We start from the raw sequence: 27220 nt of genomic DNA, 5'->3' as shown, positions 1-27220 counted from the left end.
AATTGGCTTTATAAACATTTTATCACCATTTGCGCGGTCTAACAATTCTTAACACTTAACAGAATACAATGGCATGATTTTTCTTTCAGATCTTGCTACAAGTCTTTCCGCCAAGATTCCATGAAATTAACTAACCAAAATACTACCATCGTCGGCAATTTCTCGAACAGTTAAAAGTTTATCTATTAGAGTGCACAATTTCATTGATTTTTGTTCATAAATCTAGACGTGGGTGGTCAATAACTGACTCCCGATCATCTTTAAAATGTTTTAACCCGTCATTACACCCCAATTACCATACAAATTTTGCATCATTTGACAAGTCTCAGTAAAGGATTTACCGAGTTTAACATAAAATTTAATATTAATTCGTTGTTCGTGAATATTATTTATTTAAAAATCATACAATACACACGAGTCTACGCTAAATAGTTAGATAGCAATCAAAATTTCTCATTTATTTGAAAATATAGCAGGTTATTTCTATTTTATTTTAATCTAATAACATTTATGGTACTGTAATTTGTTTATTTTTAGGAATGATAGTTCAGGAACTTTTTGAACTGACTGTACTTATATCAAGTCTTTGAAGGCTCTTTTGGAATATCCCTTACAAAAAGTCACAAATACATCAAATCATCTAATTTAATAGTCATATGAATAAATAAATAAATCTAATTTAATCTTTTGTAAAATAAATAATCAGATATTTATACAATGGTACTATATGCAGTGGTTCTCAACTTTTTAATAAGAACTTAAATTTAAATAAACTTACATCAATTAATGGATTTTGAAAAAAAAATATTTAATATACATTTATTTCATTAAAAATAAAATAAGACAATTTTTTTGGCTACATATCACATTATTAATCAATGAAATACTGGTTGAGAACCAAGGCTTTAATGTAAACTTTTTTATTTTAAAATTTGTTTGTGTAAGGTTAACAAAACATTAGTTTTCTAAAACAAGAACATGGACTTCTATTTATTTTTATTTCATTATTACCTAAAAATAGATTACATTAAAATTATAAGTTTATAGTTAAAATTATAAAAAGCTTAACACTAATTAATAGTTGGCAGAAAATTACACATAACTTTAGCACTACTAACATACATACTATTAAAAACATACAGATTATTAATTTGATGATGAATATAAAAAACAATTATACTTCACAAATGTTTAAAAGGAAACAATAGTAATAATATATTTGTCTTGTAGAAAATTAATTATGGACAACAGATAAATGACTTATTATTTGAATAGTTGTAAATAATTCTATGTGGTGATTACATTCCATTACTTTGAAAAATTTTATTTAGATTCGGAATCGCCTATAGATTTTTCATTATCGGAGTCATCTATACTTTTATTAACTTCGATGACAGTGTCCAATGAAGCCCAATCAAATTCATTTTTCATTTCTTCATCTTGTTGAATATTTAGACTTGATAAATCATCACCGTTGTCTGAAGTTTCATTTTTATCCTCATTTCCAACACCCTGGAAGTGCAATAAGGAGTAGGGTCAATGAGCATTGGAAATGATAAAATTTTATATTTTGTTTTTATATGCTATACTTTGTTAGAGGAGTCGCTGTCTGATTTTGTTTCATCAGTACATTCTTTGCTAACTACTTCGGCAGTCTTTTCTTGAGCTTTATTTTTTTCACAATGTTGCACATATCGCTGTAAATGTACGCGATTTCGGCAATGTAAACTCAATTGCTGTTCAACATCATCATGTGGGGGTAAATTGAATTTGCACAGTTCACAGTAATATACTTCAACTTTTTTACAAAATTCTTTACCTATAGAAAAAAAAATAGTATTTTACATTGATAAAGTAAAAATTAAATTTAAACCACTTTAAAAAAATATGAGAAAATATTGAATTTTTTTAAATAATAATTTTTAAATTCATTAAATTAATGCCTTTAAGTTGTATTATGAACTAAAAGTTGTATTTCTAATCTTTTATGTCTTTATTTAGCCACAGAAACATCAATAAGTAATCTAAAGATAATAAAAATAATTTAATAAATTGTTTTACAATAAATAATTTCACTGAAAGTAACAATAGTAAATTTATGGAGTTAAAACATTCAAAGATTTAAAACTCACCTAGGCTAATTTCTTTTTTAGACTTAGATTTCTTTTTTCCATCATCTTTATTATCTTGAGCATTTTCACCTTCTTCTGATCCCTCATCTAAAAATATAAATTATGATTAATTTTTTATGTTTTTATTTTTATAGGTTGGTGACTAACCATCACCAGATCCAACTGAGTCCAAAACCATAAAATTGTCCATATCCACATCACCATCAGCTTCATCTGCACTAGGAACAGCAGCCATTCTTTTAGTTCGGCGATCATAAATATCAACTTTCTGGAACAAACAATAAATTATTACACTATAAATAATATATAATAATAATTGAATGAATTTTATGATATCCAAATAAAAAATCATTACCTTTAAATGGTTAGTGCTGCACAAATGATGTTCATAACGCATTGGCGAGGCAAACATCAAATGACAAACATTACAAGCTGGTTGTAGAAATTGTTTAATTTTCTGAAACAAAATGGTTATTTTGTTAGTTATGATTTATAATACACATTTTTTTTTTCTACTTACTTTGTGCAAAATACTACTAAAGTGATCACTTTTAGGTTGTTTGAAATTTAATTGGCATAATTTGCAATAGTTAATATCAGTTTTTGGATCTTCTTCTGTTGCTTTGTCATCAATTTCCTTTTGTTCTTTGCGTTGATCCTGACGAAACATAAATAATTCATGCTTACGTTTACGAGCTAATTGAGACATTGCAGTGCGATGACGTATTTTCAGTAAATGTATCTCATATTCCTAAAATGTACACAGTTATAAGTATTATGATTTATACATGTAATGTGTGACTTTATATTGCAAAATGTCTACTTACTCTAAAAGTCTTGCAGGTTACTTCACAATGTGGACACAATAGTTTAATAAATGGTTCTCCTCTAGAATCTAACAAGTTGTTTTCATTTTTTCGAGGCTGTATAGAAAATAGATTAAACATTAATAAAATATTAATACATCAAATATATCTATTGATTCACATATAAATTACTTACCGAAGTTTTATCTCCAGAACCAGATTTAGATACTTCGCCATTTAGTTTTTGTTTTTTCACTTTTTTTTTAACAATTTTCATTACTTTTTTAATAACTTTCTTTTTCTTTTTGGGCAATTTATCTTTTTTTTCAGCATCATCCTCAGGTCTTTCTCCTTCATCATCATTGACTGATTCTTCTTCCTCTACTTCTTCTTCCACTTCCTCTTCTACTTCTTCTTCGTCCAATGATGGAGACCTTACACGTTCACGAAGTTGCTAAAATATGCATACAGTTATTTAATAAATGAAGATACTATTTTTTATTTAAACATACCCGAGTTTTTTCCCTGAATTCTGCAATTTTTCTTGCACGATAATCATCATGATCTCGCATACTAGTTCTGTTAAAAAATATTTAAATGATTAAAATAGCTAAAATATAAAAAAAAAATGCTATCAGTATAATTAATTTGCTTAAAAAATCTATGACTTATTGATATATTTTTATTACAACTGCTGACCTATAGTAATAAACAATAACATTCAATTAATATTAATATTCACTTTACTCCATATGAAATAAGAACATACTGAAATGGTAAAGATCATAATTTTGAGTATTTTCATCACAAATGTAGAATTAAGCAGCTGGAATAGTAATAAATAATAAGCAATACACTGATCACTGTTTGAATGTGTTTTTATTTCACGTTGAATATTATGCATTGTTTTCACAAGAAACTTCAAAAACAAAACAAACTTATTAAAATGTCTAAATTTATTTTTATATTTTTGACAAGATAGTTTTATAAAATTATTTATTATGTTTACAAGGTGATCCATATAAGCGTCAACATTAATTATTTTGAAAAGTTAAACTTTTTAAATAAATATTTTACATTATCATTATTTAGTTTTTTACATTTTTAATTACAGATTCTGAAACAGAATATTTTTAATACTTTGATGTTAAAAATTAGATTTCAAACAAGTTTTTCATTATTTATAAATATTATTATTTAAATATGAATACAGTAAACTAATGCTTTGGAATGCACTCCAACTACTACTATGTTCATGTAAATTTTAAATACTAAGAAATAACTCATTCAGATTTCAATTTATAAGTATCAAAACATTCAAAAATCAAAAATTAACAATTTAATTTGTTTTTTAAAATGTCAAAACTTTTGAAAAAAAATTAGATTAGACACAAAGATAGATGACTATGTAAACAATATTTAGAAATGTTATGTAATTTAAAAAAAATATAGTTCAAATAGAATATTTTTTTATTTTATAGAAGACTTCTATAATATTACTGTAGTTATTTAATAAAACCATTGGAGCCGGATGCACTCTAAAGTCAAAAAATCTAATTCCAAAATACAACATAAAAATTGTAGTTGTATACCAATATACAGATAAGAATTGTTGACGTTGACTTTCAAATTAATGAAACAAGACAGTAAGTTTCATTTTGGCATATCAGTTAATGATTAAGACAGAAATTTCAAAATTATCTTTTATTACTAATACTATAAAATTTTAGTGTTTTAATTTCACTGCATACCCAGTGGTATATACTAGACGTAAATATATTTTTGTCATAAAACACTAATCGATTAAGATAAGGTAGTTTCAAAATTAATAATAATGTTAATTGTTGCTAATAATAATTGGTATGGCATTATGATTTGACATTATTATTTCATCTGAAATTCATCCATAAATTACATCTTCAATTGAATTTGTTTCATTAATTCATAGAGTATAACTCAATATAAACACATTATTTATATTAAACATTATATTGTAAATGGACAAATGTTGTTGATATTTAATATTGGCATCTGAACGAATAATTTACTGTATTTATGTATTTCATCTTTAATACTCCAAATTTAATTCAATAGTGTATTCAAAAACTTCCTTGTAAAATATTATCCATTGTACATGCATAAGTGAACATAATAATCTTTAATAAATTTTAGTCAGAATTATGACCATCAATTGTATTTTATATATTCTGAATACCAACAATTTGTATGATTATTCAACAATATTTGTTTAATACTTTTTTCATTCTGCTTATTAGATATAAGTTTTGTGTTGGATTTTAAATTTTTAATATATGTACATTATTTACTTAGATATGATACTGTTTTCATCATCTTTTGTAACGCTTCATATAAACATGACAGTCGCCATTTAATTACCTTTTGACTGTATGTATCCTTCTATTGGCCATATCATATCCTTTACGAATAGGATTTGTGCGCCAAGCTGGTGTAGGTTCAAGTCGTTTGCGTTTGAGAAGTCCTGTACTACCTCCAAATGATCCTCTATAAGACACGTTAGCAGTAGATCTACCCCTCATACCAGGTCTTTCAGCAACACGGAATCCCCTAGTACCCCTGCCTCTATTTGATGGGCCAGAATATCTTGGGGATGGTGGTGAAGAACGATCATCATCGGGAGGTAATGGCTTACGAAAATCTGAGCCATAGTCACGTGAACTCTCACGGCCTCTGTAACTGCTACTTCCTCCATAGTTATTATCAGGAACATAGGATGATCTGCTACTACGTTCTTCAACATAACTGCTGCTACCACCACCTCCTCCACCACCACCACCACCACCACTACTATAACGGCCAAAGTCGTCACCGGAACTTGAATATCCACCCATGTCTGAGTCTCTGTGACTTCTTCCACCCTGCGTGCAATTTTCAATCATGTGTCAATCTCATCTTTTTATTTTACAAATTTATATATTTATATATATATATATTTATTATATATATATATATATAGATGTCTGTAACAACATATCAAATATCATTTCAAAATACATCGTCAATAATAATAATAAGAATTATAATAAGAATTGTATTAAATGTATTTAAATATGAACCCTTTAATAATTGTTTATTGATATTAAAATCATCATCTTGCAAGACAAATTGATATTGAGATACCAGGTAGTCTTCGATTCAGTTTATTAATTTGAAATAGCAATATATAAAAGTATTTGTGTAGATCCAATGCAACATGAAATATTAGCAGTATTCCAAATAATTCAAAAAAATTATCTTACAATATTTATTCTGCTTCTATAGCATTTTTAAAAATTGTTATAGGTCATTACTATATAAATATTAAATAATTTAATGCTTTACTAATATTCTAAAACAAAAACCAGTAATATTAAAATAGTTGTAACAGAAAGCCAAATTTAATTTAATTGAAAATATAAAATATGAAACCACAATTATTTGTTTTACCAAGTAAAATATTTTTCTCTTTAAAATGTAATATGCATATATATTATTACTCTATGATCTATACATAATCTAACTCACATATTACAAATACTACATTTAAATAATTTACATAGAATTACTATTGTTAAGATTTTCAAAATGATATTGTGTACTAAAATAAATAGGTATAATCATTAGTTATTAATCCCTATATAATAAATTTATTATTATTCATACTTTTAAATTACACTTAATATGTATTACTCTATAAAAATAAATTTACCAAGAAAAAAAATGTTTATGTGACACCCTAAATATTGTAAATTGAGATCACGAATAGATAGTTAATATTATTAAACATACCTCTTTATATCGCCTATAGTCATCATTATGACTACTTGAATATCGATCATTATTACCTAAAATTAAAAATATTAATAGCGATAAATACTTATTATACACATATAATAATAATAAATAATCTGAATAATATAATTTAATTTCATGTAAAAAAATTAATAAATATACTATGCAAAAATAATTAAACTTAACTTTTTATGATGGCTATACTTAGAATCATAATTATTTTTTTAATCACTAAATTGTATAGAAAACTACCTTACATTTAGTGACTGTAGCACATTAAGGTTTAGTCAAACTTGATTATTAATTAGATAAATATGTATTTATTATTTTTAAATCTTTATTATATTATAAACAAAACATAATGAAATAATCCAAATTAAAATATTGTCTTTTGAAATTAAATTAAATTAATGGAATTGAAATATAATAACGTAAAAAATTAAATTGTTGGTTTAAATATAAATTGTAATAAATTAACGACGATAATTTGCTTAAAATCCTCAATACTTCTGTTTTATGATATTGTTATAATACATAATTTATTAAATTGTACAAAATTACTACCTTTTTTTTACCAAAATAAAAAAGTAGTTCTATTAATTATACAAAAGATTTTTAATTCTAAGATGGAGGAAAGATGTAATTCTTACCAGAATAGCGGTTTCTTGATTCATAATTAGAATCTCCTTGAGATGACCAGTTAGATGCATTGTTGCGATTCATGCTGCTATAACCACCGGTTGATGGTGAATTACCGGACCAAGATCCACTATTTCCTCGAATGCCTCCCCGAGACCCACGAAATGAACTATTACCTCGGCTTCTGTAACTGTCGTTGTAATTATTTCCACCACGACTACCTCTTGGACTGCCATAATTTGAATTGTAAGAAGTCCCACGATTTCCTCCTCTCGTATTGCCAAAACCACCACGACTATACACAAAAATAAATAAAATAAAATAAATAATCTAATGTGGATACAGTTTCAGGTAATGAATTAATGGATAACGACCTCAAATCAGAGAAATATTAAGATACTCAAAATATTTCGATTTGTCCACTGATGCAGAGAAAAATACAAAATAACAAATAACAACAACAACAATTTGTTGTACTTCCTATTCATTCAAAAGATCGCAGTTTGTTTACTGTCCATAGTTACCTAGATCTGTAAGCCATCGTGTCGATCACCAATGCGCGTGCGGATGACAGAGGTGTGAGGGAGTATTCCGGTATGAAACTCCAGGGAACGCGGTGATTAAACACTGAACACGATTACGAATTTTCAATTCTAAATAAACATTAGCAAAATGGCCTCGAACAGCAACGGCACACAAATTACAAACTATATCTCCGCCGCCCCAGTGCCACACCACCCCGTTCTACGATAAGCTAGTAGCGGTGATACGTGTTTGTCCTTGGAGGAAAAATCGATAAGTAATCCGTGGACTGGAAAGCGCGGCGTTTCTGTGTACCTCGCAGGTTCAAATATGAAAATATTTGTATAATATAATATATCTAATGTAGTATCGTAAGCGTAACTTAGAAGTACTGATTAGCCAGTCACAGATAATTAAAGAGACCCATACATGATTAATTTTTAATTGTATCTATAACAATAAATATCAAAATTGTTTTGAACGTTTCGATACAGTTAATATAATAATATATTGATACATTAATAAAATTGATCACGTATTGGGGCTTTAGGACCCGAGTCCATGATGACCATAGTTTATATCTCTTACCAGTTTACAATACTACCTATACGAGTGGTTTTTTTAGTTTAAAATAAATCCATTATGATTGCATTTTTCAAAAAAATAACAGATAATACGCAGCCTTACAGGGTTTATTTGTGTTTGTAATATAGAAATTAATAATGAATATCTAGTAACCTGTAGGTATTAGTATTATGTACAAATTTATAAAATAGACATCTCACATCTACTCATGTAATTTATTATAACGTATGATTCATGATCATTTTGTGACTGTATTTAGTGTATTTATTGAAACTAATCATATGGCCTTGTTTTTCATAAATTTTTTTTACCGTGGCTACCTTTTTTTCTAAATTCGTCCGCGGATGTAGAACTATATAAATAACAGATTCAAATTACGATTGTAAGACACTTTATTTTGTTATGTAGTAAAATAAAAAACACGAACAATTTTACTTTTTTATATTTTACATAATAATTATTACAAATTTAAATAGGTATGTATATTATATAATTGCACGTAGTCACGTATAATATATTAATATACACTATGACTATATAGTTAAATTTTAGATTGTTAATTTTAGTCAGAAATAAATTATAAATTACTAATTAGACATATTATACACAGCTAATATAATATATATAATCAAAATCAAGGGAAGAAGATTTTAATTATTTCATTAGGTAGATATAATTTTGGTGTTTTTAAAATTGTTAATTTTTTCATCATGTACGAATATTATTTTTTTTTAATGTCACCAAACTAATACCGATTGCGATCACTATAAAGATCGTGTAGTTTGATCTTAAGTTTTAAGTAAAATCTTATTCTATCTTTTAAAATATATTACCCAATTTATTTCCACTTTACAAAATGACCGCGGTGTGCTAATTAAATATTAAAAAGTACAAATAGTGTCTGTTTAGTCGTGCACTCGTGCATATTACAGTAGTGCTGCAGGTACGATTTTTTAAATAAATTTTTATGATACACGCCACTACACCAGTACACCACTTTGTAGTGTAGCACTTGTTTAGCTTCGAATTTTTATTAAAACTAAATTTCACAAATTGTAATTGATATAATATAAATACGATAATAAAGTATTCATACTGTAAGTCTGTAACAAATAAATCCAATACCTAGGTATTCTTATAACAAATCTAGCAAAATAAACTACGGAAAAATCAACTTAATTACCTACTAATAAAAACGAATTATAAATAATAACTAATAAGTAATAAATAATTGATTCTTTAATAAAATAATAAAAAGTTTTATACTTTTATAGGTACCTATTCTAAGTACTTAGATTTTTTGGGGAACTCAAATTTATATTAAATGAAAAATTCAAAAATGCTATATAATTGTTGAATTACTAGAAAAATAGAAGGAAATTTTGCATGTATTACCTGTAAGTTAGATATAAATTATCACCTTTATAGCTTATTTATTGCTATAATATATAACTCAACATGTCGTATTGTCGTGACATGCATTATTGTATCATGCGTAGATACGTAGAGTTAGTACTGCAGACATTGATCACAGCCCATAGACAGTTTTACCGCGGGACATATTTTTTTGTTGTTATTTTTATGTATTTACTTAATAAGTTGTTTAGTATAAAGCACCTATACGTGTAAACTTTATACGCAATAATTGCGATACCTTGTTATTAATTAAAATAGTTAATTTTGTCAGTAAGTAGTGTCATATAAATTCTTCCCCATATCAATATATCATCTTTCAACTTTCAAGTTTAAAAGTTACTCCATTTAGATTCAGATGAAGCAATGAAAGTTTGGAATTTACAATGATATTTTTTATTTTAGAGTCTATCATTTATCACCTTTTGTTGCAGTAAAAAATATTTCGATTTTTAGCATCATAATATATTTATATTAAAATTAATTTCGTTTTTAGTGCAATTTGCAAATTAATAATCGTAGATACTAAGTGAAATATTCACAAAATATTTATATTATTAGCAGTTTTTCATAAGATAACATTTTTTTAAATATTTTAATTCTTTAATCTTTTTGATTAGGTAATTATAGAAAATTGTAATTTTTAATCTTTTTGTATAATTGTTAATAACATTTTTTTCGACGAATTAAATAGCTTGGTACAAAGTTCTTTATAAATTCCTTGTTATGAAATCATGAAAATTTGCAAATAATATTGTAACTAAAAATTTATAAAATATTAAATTCCTTAGCTATAAAAATTGAATACAAAGTTTATCTTTTTCTTATTATTATTAATTATTAAGGTAATTAATACCATTACTAAAAAATATTAAACATATATACATATATTTATATTTATATATTAATATACAATTTTATATTTAAATGAAAATTAATTACCTATTTTAAATTTTTGTTGTTATTTAAAAATATTATTTGTGGTACATATTTTAAGCTTATATTTATAAATATTAATTCGTGGTGTAAACTATAAATATATAATATTATTATTATTTATAATATTTAAATACTAATAAATAATATGTTTTCGCAAAAAAATTAAACAAACTATCTACCCAGTACCCATCATACCAATAATAAAATAAATTACTTTAATAGCAATATTTATATTCATATAATGAAATTTACTTGGTGAGGTAGTCTCCGGCCAGAATCGTTTTTTGTATATAATATTTATATCATTGAATTATTTAAATCTACTATTACAGTAAAATAAAATAAATCATAAAATAATAATAAAACCTAATAACTGTGTAGCAAGGTGCAGTGGTGCTCATTTGCCACGGTTATTTTGTTAAATTCATGGATGAAACGACAAGTGTTCTATTACGTTCCATGAAGGCCGTGTTGTATTTATTTTTTCATCATAGTTAAGTGAGGTTATGATTGTCTTCTAAGTAGCACCGTTTCAGACTTTTAGTTTCTCATTCTTTTAGGTTCAACAATCAACGTGTAAGTGAGCCGAATTTCGGAAAAATGGTAAGTTTTATTTATTTTATTAGTTTCTGTGTTAGATTACGACGTTTGCGTTTTAATAATTCGATGTTTTTCTTTGTAATTTCGTGAATTAAAGACATTCGTGGGATGCGTATCATGTGAATGACATAATATCCGTGTTGCTATATTTTCACCTCGTTTACAACACGGTTTTTAGGCAAATGACAAATTCCGTGTTTTATAGTAGGCTCTATCGGACTTCAACGTATTCTCGATTTTAAGCATCGCCATTAGAATTGCTGACATCCGTGTATCATTCTTGAGTAATTTTATTTTGTTTGAGTATGTTTGTTACGAAATGAACATCGTTAAACTTAACCCATTGACTTACTGACGTAATTAATATTTGCTTTTTTTCTAAATTTAAATGTCATATTATAACTTTAAAATTGAAGAATATTTCAAAAATGTCAGTTTGTGCTTTAATGTAATATTGTTACTAATGAAATTATGTATGTATTTATTTTTTTATAGCCTTTCAAGAGGTTTGTTGAAACTGGCCGAGTGGTCTACGTTGTTGATGGTCCTTACAAAGGCAAAATAGTTTCCATAGTCGATTGTATTGATCAAAAAACTGTGAGTAGTTTAATTAATTTAATTAATAAAATTATGTCATCATTAATTTTTTTTTTATATTTCGTAGGTTTTGGTAGATGGACCAGAAACTGGAGTACCCAGGTCAAAGATGCGCATCAGCCAAATCCACTTGACGAAGTTTAAGATTAATTTCCCTTACAATGGATCAACCAGGACTGTGCGTCAAGCTTGGAAAAAAGCTGATTTAAACAAATTGTGGGTTCAAAGCAGATGGGCAGAAAAAGCCGCCAACAGGGAAAAGGTAAACATTTAATTATATATAATATACTCAACTTATTATGTGTTATAGTATTTTGGATTGTATATTGAATATTTTATTGATTTCAGCGTGCATCCTTGGGTGATTTTGAAAGATTCAAGCTTAAGAGAGCAAGAAAAATCAGAAACAAGATCAGGACTAATGTCTATCAAGCACTTTTTAACAAAACTTATTGCCCAAAAAAAAAGACCGCAGTTAAAGTTGCTAAGGCATAATAAATTTTAATTTGAATTTATGTAAATTTTGTTTTTTTTATTTTATGTTGGTCATTTTAAGTGATTTCTGGTCATAATATTATGATCAACAAAATTCTTTCAATGGCAATACATTATTTTCCTATTTATCCTAATGATGAGTCTATAGAACACTATTCAATTTCACATTCAAGTTTGTAGTAATTTCTTCATTAGAATATATTCAATATTTGTATATACATAATATATTATACATACAGGGCCAGATTGGTCTGGCGAGCTACTGAGTAAAACTGTGGGCCGGTTTTGAGTGGTTGTATTTTTTTTTTTTTGATAAATTGGTACAAACATTTGTAGAAAGTATAATTGATTTGAATTATTTAAATTATAGTTATTACAGTAAATGTAAAAATTCTAAAATTGGTAGGCCAATATCTTGCCATTCCAGCACTGCGTAAAATATTTTTCAATATATACCTAGATAAATGAAATATGATAATGGTTATTAGTATTCATGTCAATTGTCAATACAACAATTAAAACGCTTCTAGCCACAGACTTGTAAAAATAATATAAATCCGTGTTTGTAACCTATGTGTAATGCGTAAGTTAGGTATTCTTTTTGCATAGATGCTAATATTTTTATAATTATGATTTGATAATCATTGTCTACAAAAACAACAAATATTTTACAATCTATGGAATTGTTTACTGCATAATTATTTTTATAAAATTGAAGTTATAAAGTAAAAAGATAATTTTTGTAACAATTTATGAAGTAAAGATGTCAGCTTACAGAAGTGTTGTTTCATTAACAGATCTTATACCTTTTGGTAAGACAATTTAACAAAATAATAAAAATCATAAATAAATTATGAATTAAATTAAATTTTTAGTTTCTCAACTCAAAGAGATGTTTTTTAATTGGTTGACTTTGGATAATTGTAATCGTGAACGTCTTAAGTTCATAGTTGAAAATAACAAAAATACAGAAATTAAAACAATGGTATTAGCCCTAGAACAATGGGATCATTTTCAAAACTATGGTATGTCTACTATTATGTTTGTTTTGTAAATATTTATTATTTGATTATAATATGTATTTTAATTTATGATTTTTCATAAGTCAATTACATTTAAAAAACCTAATTATTTTATAACATTTAATAATATTTATTATGAATCACTTGAAGCATTATTCTATACATATTGTTGAATATGTAGTTAAAACGTGGAGGTCGTCATTTATTTACAATATACTTACATTTTAATTTTTATTGTTCAACTGAATAAAAAACCTTGCCAACATTTGGTGCTGCATCTTTTACATACTAATTTTAAAAAACCAGTTCATATTTAATATGAATTTATTTATATTACGATACAAATAATTTATTATTTTCATAAACTGAACTAAAAATAAATAATTTTATTGTTATTAACAACAAATTATTTTTTTGTTTTTTGATATACACAATAGGCTCTTGTTAATCTGAACAGGTTTGGGAAAAAGAGTTGTTCGGATTACCTATGATTTATTGGTTATGAATTTAAAAAATCAATTTTCTTTCAGTTTAAACTAAAGTTAATTTTTATGTTATTGAAAAAGACAATGAATATAATTACAATTAAAAATATTGGAACTCGCGTCGTATGCTATCTACATGAAAAATGTATCTACCAAAATTGTGTGTTGGCGTTGTATGTTATCTACAATTTTCCACCCCGCAATTTGTAGATTGTTGGTGTCGTCTGTGCATCTAGACATTAATTACATTAAAGAACTCTTTTTCATGTCTTCAAAAAACTGGTCAAAAAGATTCTTTGATGCATTGAGTGAACGTCACCACTCTTCCATCAACTGCCGTTCCAATAAGTTAGTGGCACCACGTGTTTTTATGCCATATTTTATTTTGAATTAACTTTTTGGCATACTTTAGCAGTGGGTAAGACACCACATTGTTTTAAAAAATTGGTGCAAGATTCATCATTGTAAATAACATGTCTATAAAAGTCAATAAAATGTTCCATTTTGATTTAACAAAAAATAATTACATAAATAATTTAATAAAATAATTTAATTTGAAAATAATTTAAGCATACACCACTTTTACAAAAGTCATATGTCTACTAGCTATGATATGTGTAAAGTGTAGACTGTAGAGTGTATTATTGATGTTTATAATTATACGGTTACACCTGCAATATTAGTCTCCGTACAAAGTATTAAGTAGATATCAACCGAAAGGTAGATAACATATAACGCGATCAAAGTTCAGGTAGATAGCATACGACGCGAGTTCCAAAATATTATATTAAATTACATATTTATGTTTAAAAAAATGTCAAGTATAGATCGGTGTAGTTGATCATAGTATAAATTGGATGATTTATTTATAAATATTTGTAGTTATAAGAAAAATGAAGTAATAAATGTATATTTTTATTTAGGAGCTCCTGGTGTGGAAATGGAGTTTGTCAGTTGTGACAATACTATCTTACGCGAAGTTGTAGAATCCAGTATTGTATTAAATGGAATTATACTTGATATGGAGTGTCAAAAATATTGATAATACAAAATAAATTTTTATTTTATATAGTACTCAACAAAACATTAACATTTGAGCCACATACAATATTGTTTATTAAATTTAAACATATTTGTATACATAAATAAACGAGTAAAAAAATTATAATTAACCAAAACTTAACTTAAATACATAATAATTCAATTTTTAATAGGAAAACAAAGCTATTTTAGTCGATTTGTGAGTACTCCATAGGAACAATATATGGAATCCGCATAGTTGGTCCTTTCTAAAACAAAAATTATCAACACAATATTAATTTAAACCAAAAATCTTATGGCAATGATAACAAAATAATATTATGTAGATTGTAACTACACATTTATTATGTAACAAGCATAATTTAAATTACTAAATAATTATTCACAAATGAGCTTTTCCCCTGGATTTCTTAAGAGTTAGGACAACTTTTAACTGTTACCTTTTTGAATTTCTTGAAGTTTTTAAGATGAGTGTTATTTTCTTGATTGTATTTTGTAATTTGTGTAGGCCTGGACACCACCATACTAACAGTTTCCACAATGACAGAATTTAATAAGAAGTCATACTCGGAATCTTCATGTGTATTAGTAGACTGGAATATTAATAATTTGGTTAATGTAGTAAATTAGTGAATACTGTAGAAGCATTTATAATCAATGGTTTAAATGATATTATTTATGTATACACGCAATGTCACTACCAATTTTATATATTTTCTTACCGATTTATCAGGGAGTATACTTGCATCTATAAACTGTCCAGTACCTTTGGCCTCAGAGAGTAAATTCATTATAAAATTTGGATCTATTGCTACATTGATATCAGTCTCCACAGTTTTAGACGGTTCATTTTTATTTTTAGATGACGTGTCAACGAAAGGAAGAAATATTGAATCTATATCTCTTTTCTTTAGCTTTTTTTTGGGATGTTCTTCAATTTCATCGATATCCATATAATTGAATGGGTCTTCATATTCGTCATTAAACATTGGGAAATCATTTGATATCTTTCTTTTGGTAGGAACAATCCGGTTTTCAGTAGCCTTTGGAAGTAAATTATTAGTATTGTCTATACTATTTTCAGTTACAGTGCCTTGAAGCCAAGTTGACAATTCTTTGGTGTTGGAAGAGTAGATTGAGCTTGGTTCTGTAGTTAAACACAAATTATCATTTGTATATACCTTATCATCAACTGTAGGAGTTAGGTTAGAAGTTTTAGATGCAGGATGTTGCACATTATGGTTACTACATGATGGAGTTGGTTCAATCACTCGTTGAAACAGTTGTAAATCTTCTTCAACTCTTATTGTTTTCATACTGTTGATTTTTTCTTCATTGAATGCCGATAAGGGACGTTTTGTTGGTAATATAATTTCTTCAGAATCATTTACCACTTCTAATGGTCTGAAAAATTGTTAATAAGAATATAAAATTAAAAATAAACACTAAACCTAAATTAGTAATTAAAAAAATACCTTTTAAAGGCACCCTGTGTGTTTGCAAGAGAATCTGGTATAGTATTAACTGAAAACATTTGACTATCATTAACAGTTAAAACCTGAATAACAGAAAAAAAAAATAAAAAAAAATAAATATCCCAATAACTTTTATTTTTATGTGGATAGAACTACAATATTTACGTACCTCAGTTTCAGGAGCTAAAATAATAGACTCTTGTGATTTAATTACATTGGATTGAGAATCAAGATTAACTAAAGAAATATTGTAATTGGCATTACAATGTTTTACAGTACTTGAAAAAATAATGGCAAATCCAATATCATTTTCTGGTATTGATCTTTTGTTCGTCATCTTAAGTTTTTCTAAAATAAATAATAATAAAGTAAAATAATTGTAAATTTATTAAAACATAAACATTTCCAACTTGTAATTAGTAATTACATCAAGATTATTATTCAATTTTGAAAATAAATATGTACATTATTTATATTTATTGTAACAGTTAATATTATAATATTTGAGTAATAATTTATTATAAATTGTCAATAAAAACATCACAATAATAGGAATACAGATGTTTACTCTTGAAAACTATTTAAATTAACACAAATAAAAGAAGAAAGGGGAAAAATAACACTCATTCTGTTAGCACCAGTATTTTAACGATGAAATAGAAAATAAAAACTTAAAATGCTTACATTCCACTTTAAATGTTCAGTTTTAATCAGATTAAATACTATTATTCTTTCTTTAATCTATGTAAAAAAAGAGAAATATGAATAGAAAAACAAATTTTACCTAATTCAATCTTTTCAAACCGCTTTTAATTAATTAGAATACAGTTTTATAAATTAAGTTTTCATATTAGGTATAGATTACAATAGTTAAAACCCTTATTAAAGTTCTGAACAGCAAACTCGATTTAATATATTATACATTAATTTTAACCATCCCACATATTAGTGATTAGTAACTAATATTTCATAGACATTAAGAAAAATTACCCAAAATCCGTTGGTATGTATTATCAATTTCCATACTTTGTGAATCTTGTTGCATTAGAATATATTTTGTACAGCTTAAGATATCATCGTCAGATAAAATTCCATCTAAATAATTTATTATTTCCCCACCTAAATTGAAAAATATTATATAATGCTTTTTACAAACTACATTTTTTGTAAAATTGTGTTCACCTGCTAATTTTACTAATTTTGAAATACGATTTAATTGATTAACTGTTGAACATATAAATGTTTTTCCAGAAAATATATTTTTACGTTTGTTATTTACATCTAATGACAATGAATTTGGGTTTAAAAGACTTTCGACCAATTTAGGCTTGTAATCCACACAGAATGGTAATTCAGACAATGAATCAGGTAATAATGCTTTATATAAATCAATAAAATACTTCAGGAGTACTATTGATTTTGCAGATACTAAACATAATAACACCTGAAAGCAAATAAAATGTTTAAGACACTAAATATAATATGGTCTGAGGAAACAATATCCGCTGCACTATTAAAAAAAGAAATATTCATAAATATAAATATTTTTAAACAATAAATTAGTCCTTGTAATACATTTTCTATATTAATTTTTTTATTTGCGGTACTTTTGATATAATTTAAATGGTATTTTTCTATTAGTTGTTGATTTATTTTGTGGTGATGGTATACCAATGTCATGAAGTTCTATACTGTGTCTAGTGAAAAAACATGTAGCGAACTATAAAAATTCAGTTCTTCTGCGCATCTTTACATGATACCTTACCATACTGGAATCAGTGTCATATGAGAACGCATAGAATGTGTTTATTATTTCATTGGACAGAGTATAGATTTGTTGATAAATTTAAATTTCTATATAAATGTATGATTATAAAATACCTATAGATAGGTTGCAATAAATTATAATGGTAGAATAAATATGCATTACAATAAGCATATAAATATTTCATTCATTTTCCATATATATTTTTTTATGATTTGTATAAAAAAAAAGGTTTGAAGATATTATTATAATACACTTTTAGATTGATTCAATTTTAATCATATTTTTATTAACTACAATGTTTTCCCACAAATACTCAAGTCTTCTCTATCCCATTAAAAATGTTGTTTTAATCTAGTTGATACCTAATACCTATTGATTTTGTATAGATATTATTATAATGTAATAAAATGAAATAAGAATATAAATTAGGTAGATACAATTAACAGGTATAATTTACCTTTTCTGTAACAGTAATAGTATTCATACAGAGGTGTGAACACTTTCCGGACCAATCACGTGATACTTGTCCTCCAATTTTTTCCATTAGATTTTTCAGTATTTCTTTATCAGCCATTTTCAATGTTGATGGACAAACAATTAAAGGATATTTAACAACACTATAATAAAATAAGTATTGATGATTTATGTTTATGTATATACCTTTTGAAGGTAGTAGTTAATAATTAAGATTTACTTACGTCCAAATGCTATCCATTATGCCAAAACGAATTTTATCGCCAAACTTTAAAATTCTAGGGCATTCACTTATAATTCGTTCATCAAAATTATTAATATATGTTCCATACTTAGATTTCTTGTCCTCAAGAGTCAAAAACAGTTTCATTTTACTACCAAATGCCTAGAATTTAAAATGAAAAATTAACAATGTCAAGTCATTTAGAGTACCAGATACCAATGAAATAAACTGTACTACACATACTTTTTTGACAAGAATGAGATGTGCATGACAACGGCTAATGGATGTATCGTCCGATATTTCTAGATCAGCACCAAAACCAGCGCGACCGATCAGGTGAGTCTTTTTCATCAACACGTCATAGCAATCCTGCGCTATAATTCAAAAGTAATAAGTATATCAAGCATTATACATTTATACACATTATTATTATAAAATACATTAAACATTATTTAGTCAAATCTGCGTGGAACTTACTTTTTACATTAATTAACGTCGGTATGGACAACAGAGTATCGTTCTGTTTACCACAGTCCATTTTAGTTAATAATTGAAAAACCACGATTTATTATTATTATATTATTATAATTTCGTATTCGGATTCGTTAATGTCACATTGCTGTCTACGCTGATTATCGTTTTGACAGGTTATTATATAGAAACAGAACACCGAAAATCAGACTATGGACAGTAACAATTTATTGTTCATGCGTATTCTATAAAAACATTTAAAATTTAAATTGTAAGTAGTAGAATATGCCTCACTGTATTATCACTGGTCACTGCCTCCTATTATTTAAAAAAAATCAGAGAATAAACAGACAATTTTTTTTCTTATTTGTGATAAGATAATTATTTCGGAACTTTTGATAATATAAACGATTTAGATGGGAATGGGGAATGTATGGTAAAATTAATAAACTAAATTGCGTCCCAGACCAGAGGTTTTTTAATCTCTAACGGTCACATTAGTAGGAAAAAATAGTCATTTGACGTTTGGTATGTGTTTAAATGTTAATTGGGTCAATTTCAGTTCCTCAGAAAATCTTTTAACAGTTGCTGTTCACAATGTCTTCATACGATTTGAGGTAAATTTTAAGACAGTTCAAACACATTTATCCAACAAAACTGACTGAATGATTCAGTGAAATTAATAAAATTTTTCCAGGTTGAAGGATCTTGACCAAGTGTTAGAATCAGAAGTGATCGATCTTTCAAAACTTAGAGAATTCTGTTTTAACGGTAATTATTATTTAGTGTTGTTAATTCTTAATTGTTCTAGTATTCTTATGCGTGGTATTATTTTATACAGGTATCCCTGATGTTAAAGGTTACAGATCATTATGTTGGAGATTATTGCTCAATTACTTACCATGCGATAGAAATAAGTGGGATGAACAACTAGACCATCATAGAAAATTATACCAGCAGTGGTTAGGTAATTTGAATTTGAATTCTCCTATGAAATAAATTTGCAAATAAGGATCTGTTCATATTTTATAAATTTTTGAATCGATCAGTTATTATTATTTGAAAGAAAAAGTCAAAACAAATTTAAATTTTCTGTCTACAATTTTTACTAGATTTTTAATTAACCAAAAGTTTTTTATTAGCTTGTTTTATGTCAAATATAAAAGTTGAATATATTATGATATTATTATTATACATACATACTTTATGTATAAAGTCTAAAATATAATGTTAGTATCATATTGTTATTTATTTGTTTATTGTTGCTAGTGTAGGTTTACCTCGTTAAACCATTTTAAATGTCTGTTAGATATTAAGGCTTGAATAAAAAAACTCCCAATTACATATAACTGCACATATATTAATTGTGCTCTATGAGTGGATTTATTGAAAATATTTGTAAGCATATTATTATATTCAATAAAGTTAAGTAAAAATTAATAATTATTGTATTATAATATGTATTAAAAGTTATAAATAATAAAACTAGGACCATTAGAATCATAAAAAAACAAATATTTTAATTGTAAGATTAAGTGCAGATCTTAAAAAAAACCTATAAATTTAAAAGAGTATATATTAAGGAGTTTAAAATTTTTTTTTTTATAAAATGAAAATTTCAGAATTTTTTTATTTTCTAGATGAAATATTAGTCACTCCGGGTTCATTTGACAATGAAGAATGTGATCATCCATTGAGTGAGGATCCTAACAGCAAGTGGAACACTTTTTTTAAAGATAATCAAGCTCTTACTCAAATAGATAAAGATGTCAGGTAATTATCATAATTCATAGGTTTAGTCCATAAAATGTGGGGGAATAATTTATAATTATTTTCTAAATTTTAGGCGATTACATCCTGAATTATCTTTCTTCCAACAAGCAACTGATTATCCATTATCTAATGTTGTATACAGTTGTGGTACTAAAAGATTGAACAGAAGAGTGGGTATGCATTTTCTCAATAGTGCAAATGTTGTACGCAAAGGTCTTGGTATTGTTAAAATATCCCCAAAAGCTGAACAAACTAGTACTTCTGAATTCAAACCACTAGAAGAAGGATCTGAAGCACATTGGGAGGTGGTGGAAAGGATATTGTTTGTTTATTGCAAATTAAATCCTGGACAGGGTTATGTACAAGGCATGAATGAAATAATTGGTCCAATTTATTATTGTTTTGCTACTGATCCAATTATTAAAATGAAAGGTATAAATATTAAAAATATATATTTTTTATTACATCATTTGCAGTCAAAATAAAACATATTAAGAAATATAATTTTTTTTTTCTAAATGTTACTAGATTTTCAAATAATGAGTTCTTCGAAAGTGTTCAATGAGTTTAGAAATTGTCATTATACACTAATTCAAACTGATTAATAAAAATATAATATAATTAAAGAAATTATTAAATATTTTACATTATAAGTATACAGAAGCAGTGTTATTTGTTATTGATCCACGTAGGTATGAAAATATGCATATAATAATTAAGCTTCTAAACTTATTGAACACCTGGTATATACAATTTATTATTATGCATAATATTTACAAATTTACAAAATATAATATTTAAAATATTGATGTTCTATTAATCAACTATATTGAACACATTCAATTGTTTACTGTTTAGTAAGGTTGTATTGTGTTATTTTACGTATAAAAAAAATATGCTGTGCTTTTGTAACATAATAAATAAATATATAAATTCTAAGCAAATGTAAATTATGTATGAAAAAATTTATCAAAAATAGCTATTTTATTTTACATTTATAATCATTTTTAGAGCATGCTGAGGCTGACTGTTTTTTTGTCTTTACTAATCTTATGTCTGAAATTCGTGATTTTTTCATAAAGACATTAGATGAAACAGACACTGGAATTGTGAACATGATGCGTAAAGTCACAGACAGGTTGAAAGAAAATGACCCAGTTGTTCAAAGTTATTTAGTCAAAAATGAAATTTATCCACAGTACTATAGTTTTAGGTAAGTTGTTTTTGAATCTAGGTTAAAAAAAAACACAGGACAAAAAAGCCAAGTATAAAAATAAACTGATTTATTTTTGTGCCAAAACAATATTATACAATGTATTATTATTTATTTTAAAATTTAAGATCATTATTTAATTTGACTTATAAAATATATAAAATAATAATGATTCATAAAAATACATTATTTAAAAAGCTAATATAATACAAATTAAAATAATCATGTAATGTAAGCAATAGCTGTCAATTATTCATCAATTCTGTTGCATTAAACTATCACTACATATTTTATTTTATTTTTCTTGCATGTTTTTATAAGTATTTTTAAAATTTTTTTTTGGATTTTGTCTATTAGAAATCGGGCTAATTTTGTTTTATCAGAACACAAATTCTAATCTCATTTTTTAGTTAGTGTCTAAACAGAAGTGCGATAGTGATCTACTAATTTTGAAACTTGGTTCCACCTTACTGTTTGGTGTTGGTTCGATGTCCATTATTTAAGGTGGTTGATGGGCAATCTATGCTTACGATGGTTTGAGTGGTGATAAAAAAAGTTGAAAGTAGGAAGCATGCTACACGATTTTCTGTATCACTTATTTGGTGCCTTTTTTGTCGGTGGCCTTTTTATTCTAATATGGTTGATTTGTGTCATAATAATAATTATTTAATTAATTTTACTGTTTGACTTTTATCTACATACATTTTTAGGTGGTTGACTCTGTTATTATCTCAAGAATTTTCATTGCCAGAAGTCCTAAGGATATGGGATTCATTATTTTCTGATTCACGGCGATTTTCATTTCTCATCGATATATGCTGTGCAATGATAGTGTATGTTTTGTTTGGGTATTACAATAATATTTAATAATTTAGTATTAACACATATTTTAGAGGAGAACAGGTAAAGTGATTAAAGCTTGTATGATAGTGTACAATGCTAGATTATTTTTCTATTTTAAATGATTTAATTTTTTCACTGATACTATAATAAATTGTTGAAAAGTTGCCGAAAGCAGTTTTGTTTTAAAGTATATTTGCTAATTAGTTTAGTTTTATATGAACTATCATTTCCCTATATTTTGAATTATTATTTAAATTCATATCTAATCTAAAAGTAAATAAAAATATGAAAACAATCAAATTATATTTTTAATTCAAATTTATTTCATTAATTACAATATTAAGATTAACAATGAATTATTTAAACAAAATAAAGCCTACCTATAATGAAATTGCTTAGGACTAACTGATTTTTTTGTCATAAGGAGATTAAAATGTAAGGGATAATTGTTATTTTCCATTGTATGGTAATTGGGGGTCCATTATAAGGAGGACATTTTATTATATTAATATTTTGAATTAATAATATTAATATTTCTACATTTTTTTTACAGTTTAATCAGAGATCAAATACTGGCTGGAGACTTTTCGACAATTGTCAAACTTTTACAAGTAAATTATTTTTATTTTCTTTATTTAGTAATAATTGTTTTTCAGTATATTTAGTTTTTATAGTTTTTTATATTGATTTTTGTAATTTTCACAGAATTATCCCAATGTTGAAACGAGTGTTATATTGAATAAAGCTGCAGAACTGAGTATTAAGAATAGGGAGTAAGTAAAAATTTAAATAATTTATTATTATTTTTGATGTCGAGTTTTGAGGTAAAACTAAATAATACTGTTTAGTGCTCTGCAAAAAATATAAAGTAGCATATGAAATGATTGGTTTCAGTTATTCTTTTTACTTTGTAACATTGGAACATTTGTTGTATTTTACTATAACATTTTATAATAAGACTTTGTTTAAATATAACATCATAATGAAACTTAGAGAAAAAATAATTAATTATAGAGAATTGAAAAATATGGTACTGTTAACAAATTTATATTAGTAGATACATTTATTTTTATAAAAAAAATGTAAATAACAATTATTTTGTTATCTATGATTTTATTTGAAAAAATTATAATTGAGTGTTAAGACATTTAATTGTCTATATGAGTCAATATATTTTCTGCAATTGCATGTAAGATTTGTTTTGTAAAAAGTACATATTTTATGATTTACTACTATAATATTACATTCATGTTAATGTAATCAATTAAGTGTCATGGTTTTCAGCGATGAATCGAGTGGAATATGAAGATGTTTGGATACCAGCCACCAGGTGTTTCAACCTTTAGCTCTCTGAGAAATGATCAAACATTGTTTTGTGATTTTTTTTTCAATTTTCTCAATAACAATTAACAAGCTAAATTATATTTATTTATTTTACATTAAGCGTCATTTATACTATATATTATAAGGTATCTACTACTTGTTAATGTTATTATTCTATTTTTACCACTATATGTCTGTATCTACATATAACGTCTATATTATTTTATTTTATAAGTGTTATAAAAATCATTGTTTTTCAATAGTTATTAAAAATAATTGTACTTTTGTTCCATATTGTGTTATTAGCAGAGTTGCATTCAATTATTCCATATTTCCATTCCTATAGTGTTTTTAAATATACAAGGATATGTTGTTTTAATGATTCTATAATAATATAATATGAATTAGTTATTTTTGATTGTTTATGATGTATTGATTTGATTTTGATGTCTATAGTTTTAGATTTTTATGTGCTTTTATGTAAAAGTGTACGGGTTTGCGAGGAAGGGAGGCAATTGATCTATTTTTTTTATAATTTTCAGAACCAATATACAACATTTGTTTGGGGGCTTGACTCACTTTAATGCTTTTTTAGCCCCCCCTACTGTATGACGGTGCGATATTTTTAATAAATAAAATAATTTTTTGTCGAATAAATAATAGAGTATCTATAGGTTATAATGTATGCAATTTTTAAAATAGATGAGAATTTTTTTTTCAGATAATCACCAAAATCTATTACAACTTTAGCCACAACCTGCATCAAGGGCTTTTTCTGTAAACTAAATGCTTGTATCATATTGTGGTTATCAGATAAAACATTCTACCCAAAATTATACTTCTTTTAGTTCTTTTTACAAGTGACGTTAGTCGTTCTTGTACATTTACCTAATCTATAAAATATGTGAATGCTTGTTCTCATAAATGCAGAAAACTACCTATAACATGACCTAAAAATTAGAACCCCAATACTTCAAAATAGATTTTTCTTTAAAGATGAATAATAGAAAGGGGATATTTTCAATAATATCTCTATGGAGTTTAAACAAAGTTTCAAAGGACTATTGGTTTTATTTTAAAAATAAAAATAAATAAACAATTTAAATTTATTAATTTTGTCGTGGATGGTTGTGTGGAGTAACATTTTCTATATTTTTTATCTGGAAAGGATTGAGTAATACCTAATTATTTTGTAGGAATAAAATTATTACAATATACTATTATATCAAGATTTCAAAGCTAAAGGGTGTCGCTCGATTCCGGCCAAGAATGACTTGTTTTCGTTTTTCTTGTGACCCGTCTAAAGTAGATGATGGGTAATACTAATTCCACTATTTCCAGTGGTTATTAAAAAATAAATATCCCAATTGCGTCTTACGTATTTTTTTGTAAATAGTAGGTAGGTACTAGGTACATTTACACGAGCTAACAATAATATATGGCGCAAATGGGTGCTTTCTACTCTATCAATTATTAAGTCTATAACCTATAAGATAACAAACAAAAAATATCTAATTTTGAGTTATAAAAATCAACCTATAATATTATGATTTATTTCTGATTATTATTGTATGCCTTGTATTATTTTTACTGAATAGGTAGGTATGTACCTACCCCGGCGCGGCGAGGAATCAAACCTCAGTTGACAGACGGAGATATTATAAACAGTAAACACTATTATATACCTACTACCGAGTATCTAATAATACAATATTATGTTTTATACTTTTATAACACTAAATATACACTACTGCTATTATTATTATTTATAATAATACGATATTATGGTATTATTTTTTGTTATAGTTGCTATTCCTGATTTCGTGTCAAACTTATGTAAATAATAAATGTTATTGCATTTTTAAATATATTTCAATCGAAAAAATATAAAATTACGAAGGAATACCAGTCAAACTCCAAGGTGCAGACGGTGCAGTGATCTTCTGACAATCACGAGTCACGACAATTTGATACTATATATTATTTAACCTAGGGGTGGCCGGTGGCCAACATGACTATGTGCGCGAGCCACATATATTAATGCAAATATGCAACTATATCAAGAGCCAAATTATCTAATCTGTACTTTTATACCACAAAAGTAATAAAGATAGCTAACATCCGATAAACATATCAAATTACGAAATATGAAATTATATCGTTGTTAAAATTGTTTACAATTTGTTGTTTACAATTGTCCCTCTACTGGAATTTTGGAAGCATATTTCTATATTAAAATACCCAAATACCCAAACTGTGCGGTAAAATTGATATTAATTTTCGGAACGACGTATTCATGTGAATCGCTTTATTCAACAAAGAAAATAATTAAGTCGAAGTATCGTTCAAATTTGACTGATGATCATCTACAGAATTACTAAGAACTGCAATGCTCTTACATCAATACAACCAGATCTTAAGAAGCTTACTAAAAACGTAAACACGAAAAAATACCACGCCAACAAATTTAGCTTAATGTTAAATTTCTTATCTAATCTATCATCTATGGCAATAATCAATCATCGCTATTCGTCGAAGACGATTGACAGTTGTAATAATTTCAACGGAGAA

General features: G+C 26.1%; 5 protein-coding genes across 8 annotated transcripts; 3 read left to right on the top strand and 2 right to left on the bottom strand.

Moving 5' to 3' along the window:
• Positions 1–368: 368 nt before the first annotated feature.
• LOC132931718 (zinc finger protein on ecdysone puffs-like) lies at positions 369–8133 on the bottom strand. Its single transcript, XM_060997668.1, has 13 exons — positions 7912–8133; positions 7399–7682; positions 6746–6801; positions 5336–5835; positions 3451–3517; positions 3135–3392; positions 2960–3055; positions 2653–2883; positions 2488–2589; positions 2280–2400; positions 2133–2219; positions 1590–1819; positions 369–1512 (listed from the first exon to the last, which is right to left on the bottom strand). Exons 1-13 carry the CDS (start codon positions 7926–7928, stop codon positions 1324–1326), a joined length of 2238 nt encoding a protein of 745 aa, XP_060853651.1. The 5' UTR covers positions 7929–8133; the 3' UTR covers positions 369–1323.
• Positions 8134–11295: 3162 nt separating this feature from the next.
• LOC132922448 (large ribosomal subunit protein eL14) lies at positions 11296–12564 on the top strand. The gene is made up of 4 exons (XM_060985984.1): positions 11296–11449; positions 11942–12043; positions 12111–12305; positions 12392–12564. Exons 1-4 carry the CDS (start codon positions 11447–11449, stop codon positions 12536–12538), a joined length of 447 nt encoding a protein of 148 aa, XP_060841967.1. The 5' UTR covers positions 11296–11446; the 3' UTR covers positions 12539–12564.
• A 142-nt stretch (positions 12565–12706) lies between these two features.
• LOC132922456 (uncharacterized) lies at positions 12707–15087 on the top strand. The gene is made up of 3 exons (XM_060985995.1): positions 12707–13350; positions 13414–13563; positions 14969–15087. The coding sequence occupies exons 1-3, from the start codon at positions 13302–13304 to the stop codon at positions 15085–15087; spliced, it is 318 nt and encodes a 105-aa protein (XP_060841978.1). The 5' UTR covers positions 12707–13301.
• Positions 15088–15137: 50 nt separating this feature from the next.
• Positions 15138–19817, bottom strand: LOC132922421 (uncharacterized). Its single transcript, XM_060985933.1, has 11 exons — positions 19504–19817; positions 19270–19400; positions 19028–19188; positions 18787–18946; positions 17744–18005; positions 17552–17680; positions 16731–16909; positions 16562–16644; positions 15809–16490; positions 15527–15679; positions 15138–15334 (listed from the first exon to the last, which is right to left on the bottom strand). Exons 1-11 carry the CDS (start codon positions 19562–19564, stop codon positions 15275–15277), a joined length of 2061 nt encoding a protein of 686 aa, XP_060841916.1. The 5' UTR covers positions 19565–19817; the 3' UTR covers positions 15138–15274.
• Positions 19818–19912: 95 nt separating this feature from the next.
• On the top strand, positions 19913–24941 carry LOC132922428 (TBC1 domain family member 13). 4 transcript variants are annotated; one of them, XM_060985944.1, is made up of 10 exons: positions 19913–20114; positions 20195–20268; positions 20339–20464; positions 21138–21270; positions 21344–21702; positions 22282–22483; positions 23194–23331; positions 23880–23937; positions 24032–24099; positions 24596–24941. In XM_060985944.1, exons 1-10 carry the CDS (start codon positions 20095–20097, stop codon positions 24630–24632), a joined length of 1215 nt encoding a protein of 404 aa, XP_060841927.1. In that variant the 5' UTR covers positions 19913–20094; the 3' UTR covers positions 24633–24941. The 4 variants fall into 4 exon arrangements, with proteins under 4 accessions (XP_060841927.1, XP_060841944.1, XP_060841935.1 ...); XM_060985961.1 differs by having other exon boundaries at positions 19915–20114; positions 24611–24941; XM_060985952.1 differs by having other exon boundaries at positions 19916–20114; positions 23194–23316.
• Positions 24942–27220: the final 2279 nt, after the last annotated feature.

Source organism: Rhopalosiphum padi, chromosome 1 (assembly GCF_020882245.1).
Source record: "Rhopalosiphum padi isolate XX-2018 chromosome 1, ASM2088224v1, whole genome shotgun sequence".
Taxonomy (NCBI): domain Eukaryota; kingdom Metazoa; phylum Arthropoda; class Insecta; order Hemiptera; family Aphididae; genus Rhopalosiphum; species Rhopalosiphum padi.
The sequence above is the reverse complement of the archived record's forward strand: the minus strand, read 5'-3'. Positions and strand labels throughout refer to the sequence as shown.

Bases quoted from the DNA above. Each gene is read 5' to 3' on its own strand.
- LOC132922456 (XM_060985995.1), top strand. From the start codon at position 13,302: ATGTCAGCTTACAGAAGTGTTGTTTCATTAACAGATCTTATACCTTTT. The intron at 13,351-13,413 runs GTAAGACAATTT...TTAAATTTTTAG, and splicing joins AACAGATCTTATACCTTTTG to TTTCTCAACTCAAAGAGATG. The intron at 13,564-14,968 runs GTATGTCTACTA...ATTTTTATTTAG, and splicing joins GGATCATTTTCAAAACTATG to GAGCTCCTGGTGTGGAAATG.
- LOC132922428 (XM_060985944.1), top strand. From the start codon at position 20,095: ATGTCTTCATACGATTTGAG. The intron at 21,271-21,343 runs GTAATTATCATA...TCTAAATTTTAG, and splicing joins CAAATAGATAAAGATGTCAG to GCGATTACATCCTGAATTAT. The intron at 22,484-23,193 runs GTAAGTTGTTTT...ATACATTTTTAG, and splicing joins CCACAGTACTATAGTTTTAG to GTGGTTGACTCTGTTATTAT.
- LOC132922421 (XM_060985933.1), bottom strand. From the start codon at position 19,564: ATGGACTGTGGTAAACAGAACGATACTCTGTTGTCCATACCGACGTTA. The intron at 19,401-19,503 runs GTAAGTTCCACG...TTTGAATTATAG, and splicing joins GACGTTAATTAATGTAAAAA to CGCAGGATTGCTATGACGTG. The intron at 16,491-16,561 runs GTATTTTTTTAA...ACAATTTTTCAG, and splicing joins ACACAGGGTGCCTTTAAAAG to ACCATTAGAAGTGGTAAATG.
- LOC132931718 (XM_060997668.1), bottom strand. The intron at 6,802-7,398 runs GTAAGAATTACA...TTTTAATTTTAG, and splicing joins ATCAAGAAACCGCTATTCTG to GTAATAATGATCGATATTCA. The intron at 3,056-3,134 runs GTAAGTAATTTA...TTTTCTATACAG, and splicing joins GTTCTGGAGATAAAACTTCG to CCTCGAAAAAATGAAAACAA.
- LOC132922448 (XM_060985984.1), top strand. The intron at 12,044-12,110 runs GTGAGTAGTTTA...TATATTTCGTAG, and splicing joins ATTGTATTGATCAAAAAACT to GTTTTGGTAGATGGACCAGA. The intron at 12,306-12,391 runs GTAAACATTTAA...TATTGATTTCAG, and splicing joins AAGCCGCCAACAGGGAAAAG to CGTGCATCCTTGGGTGATTT.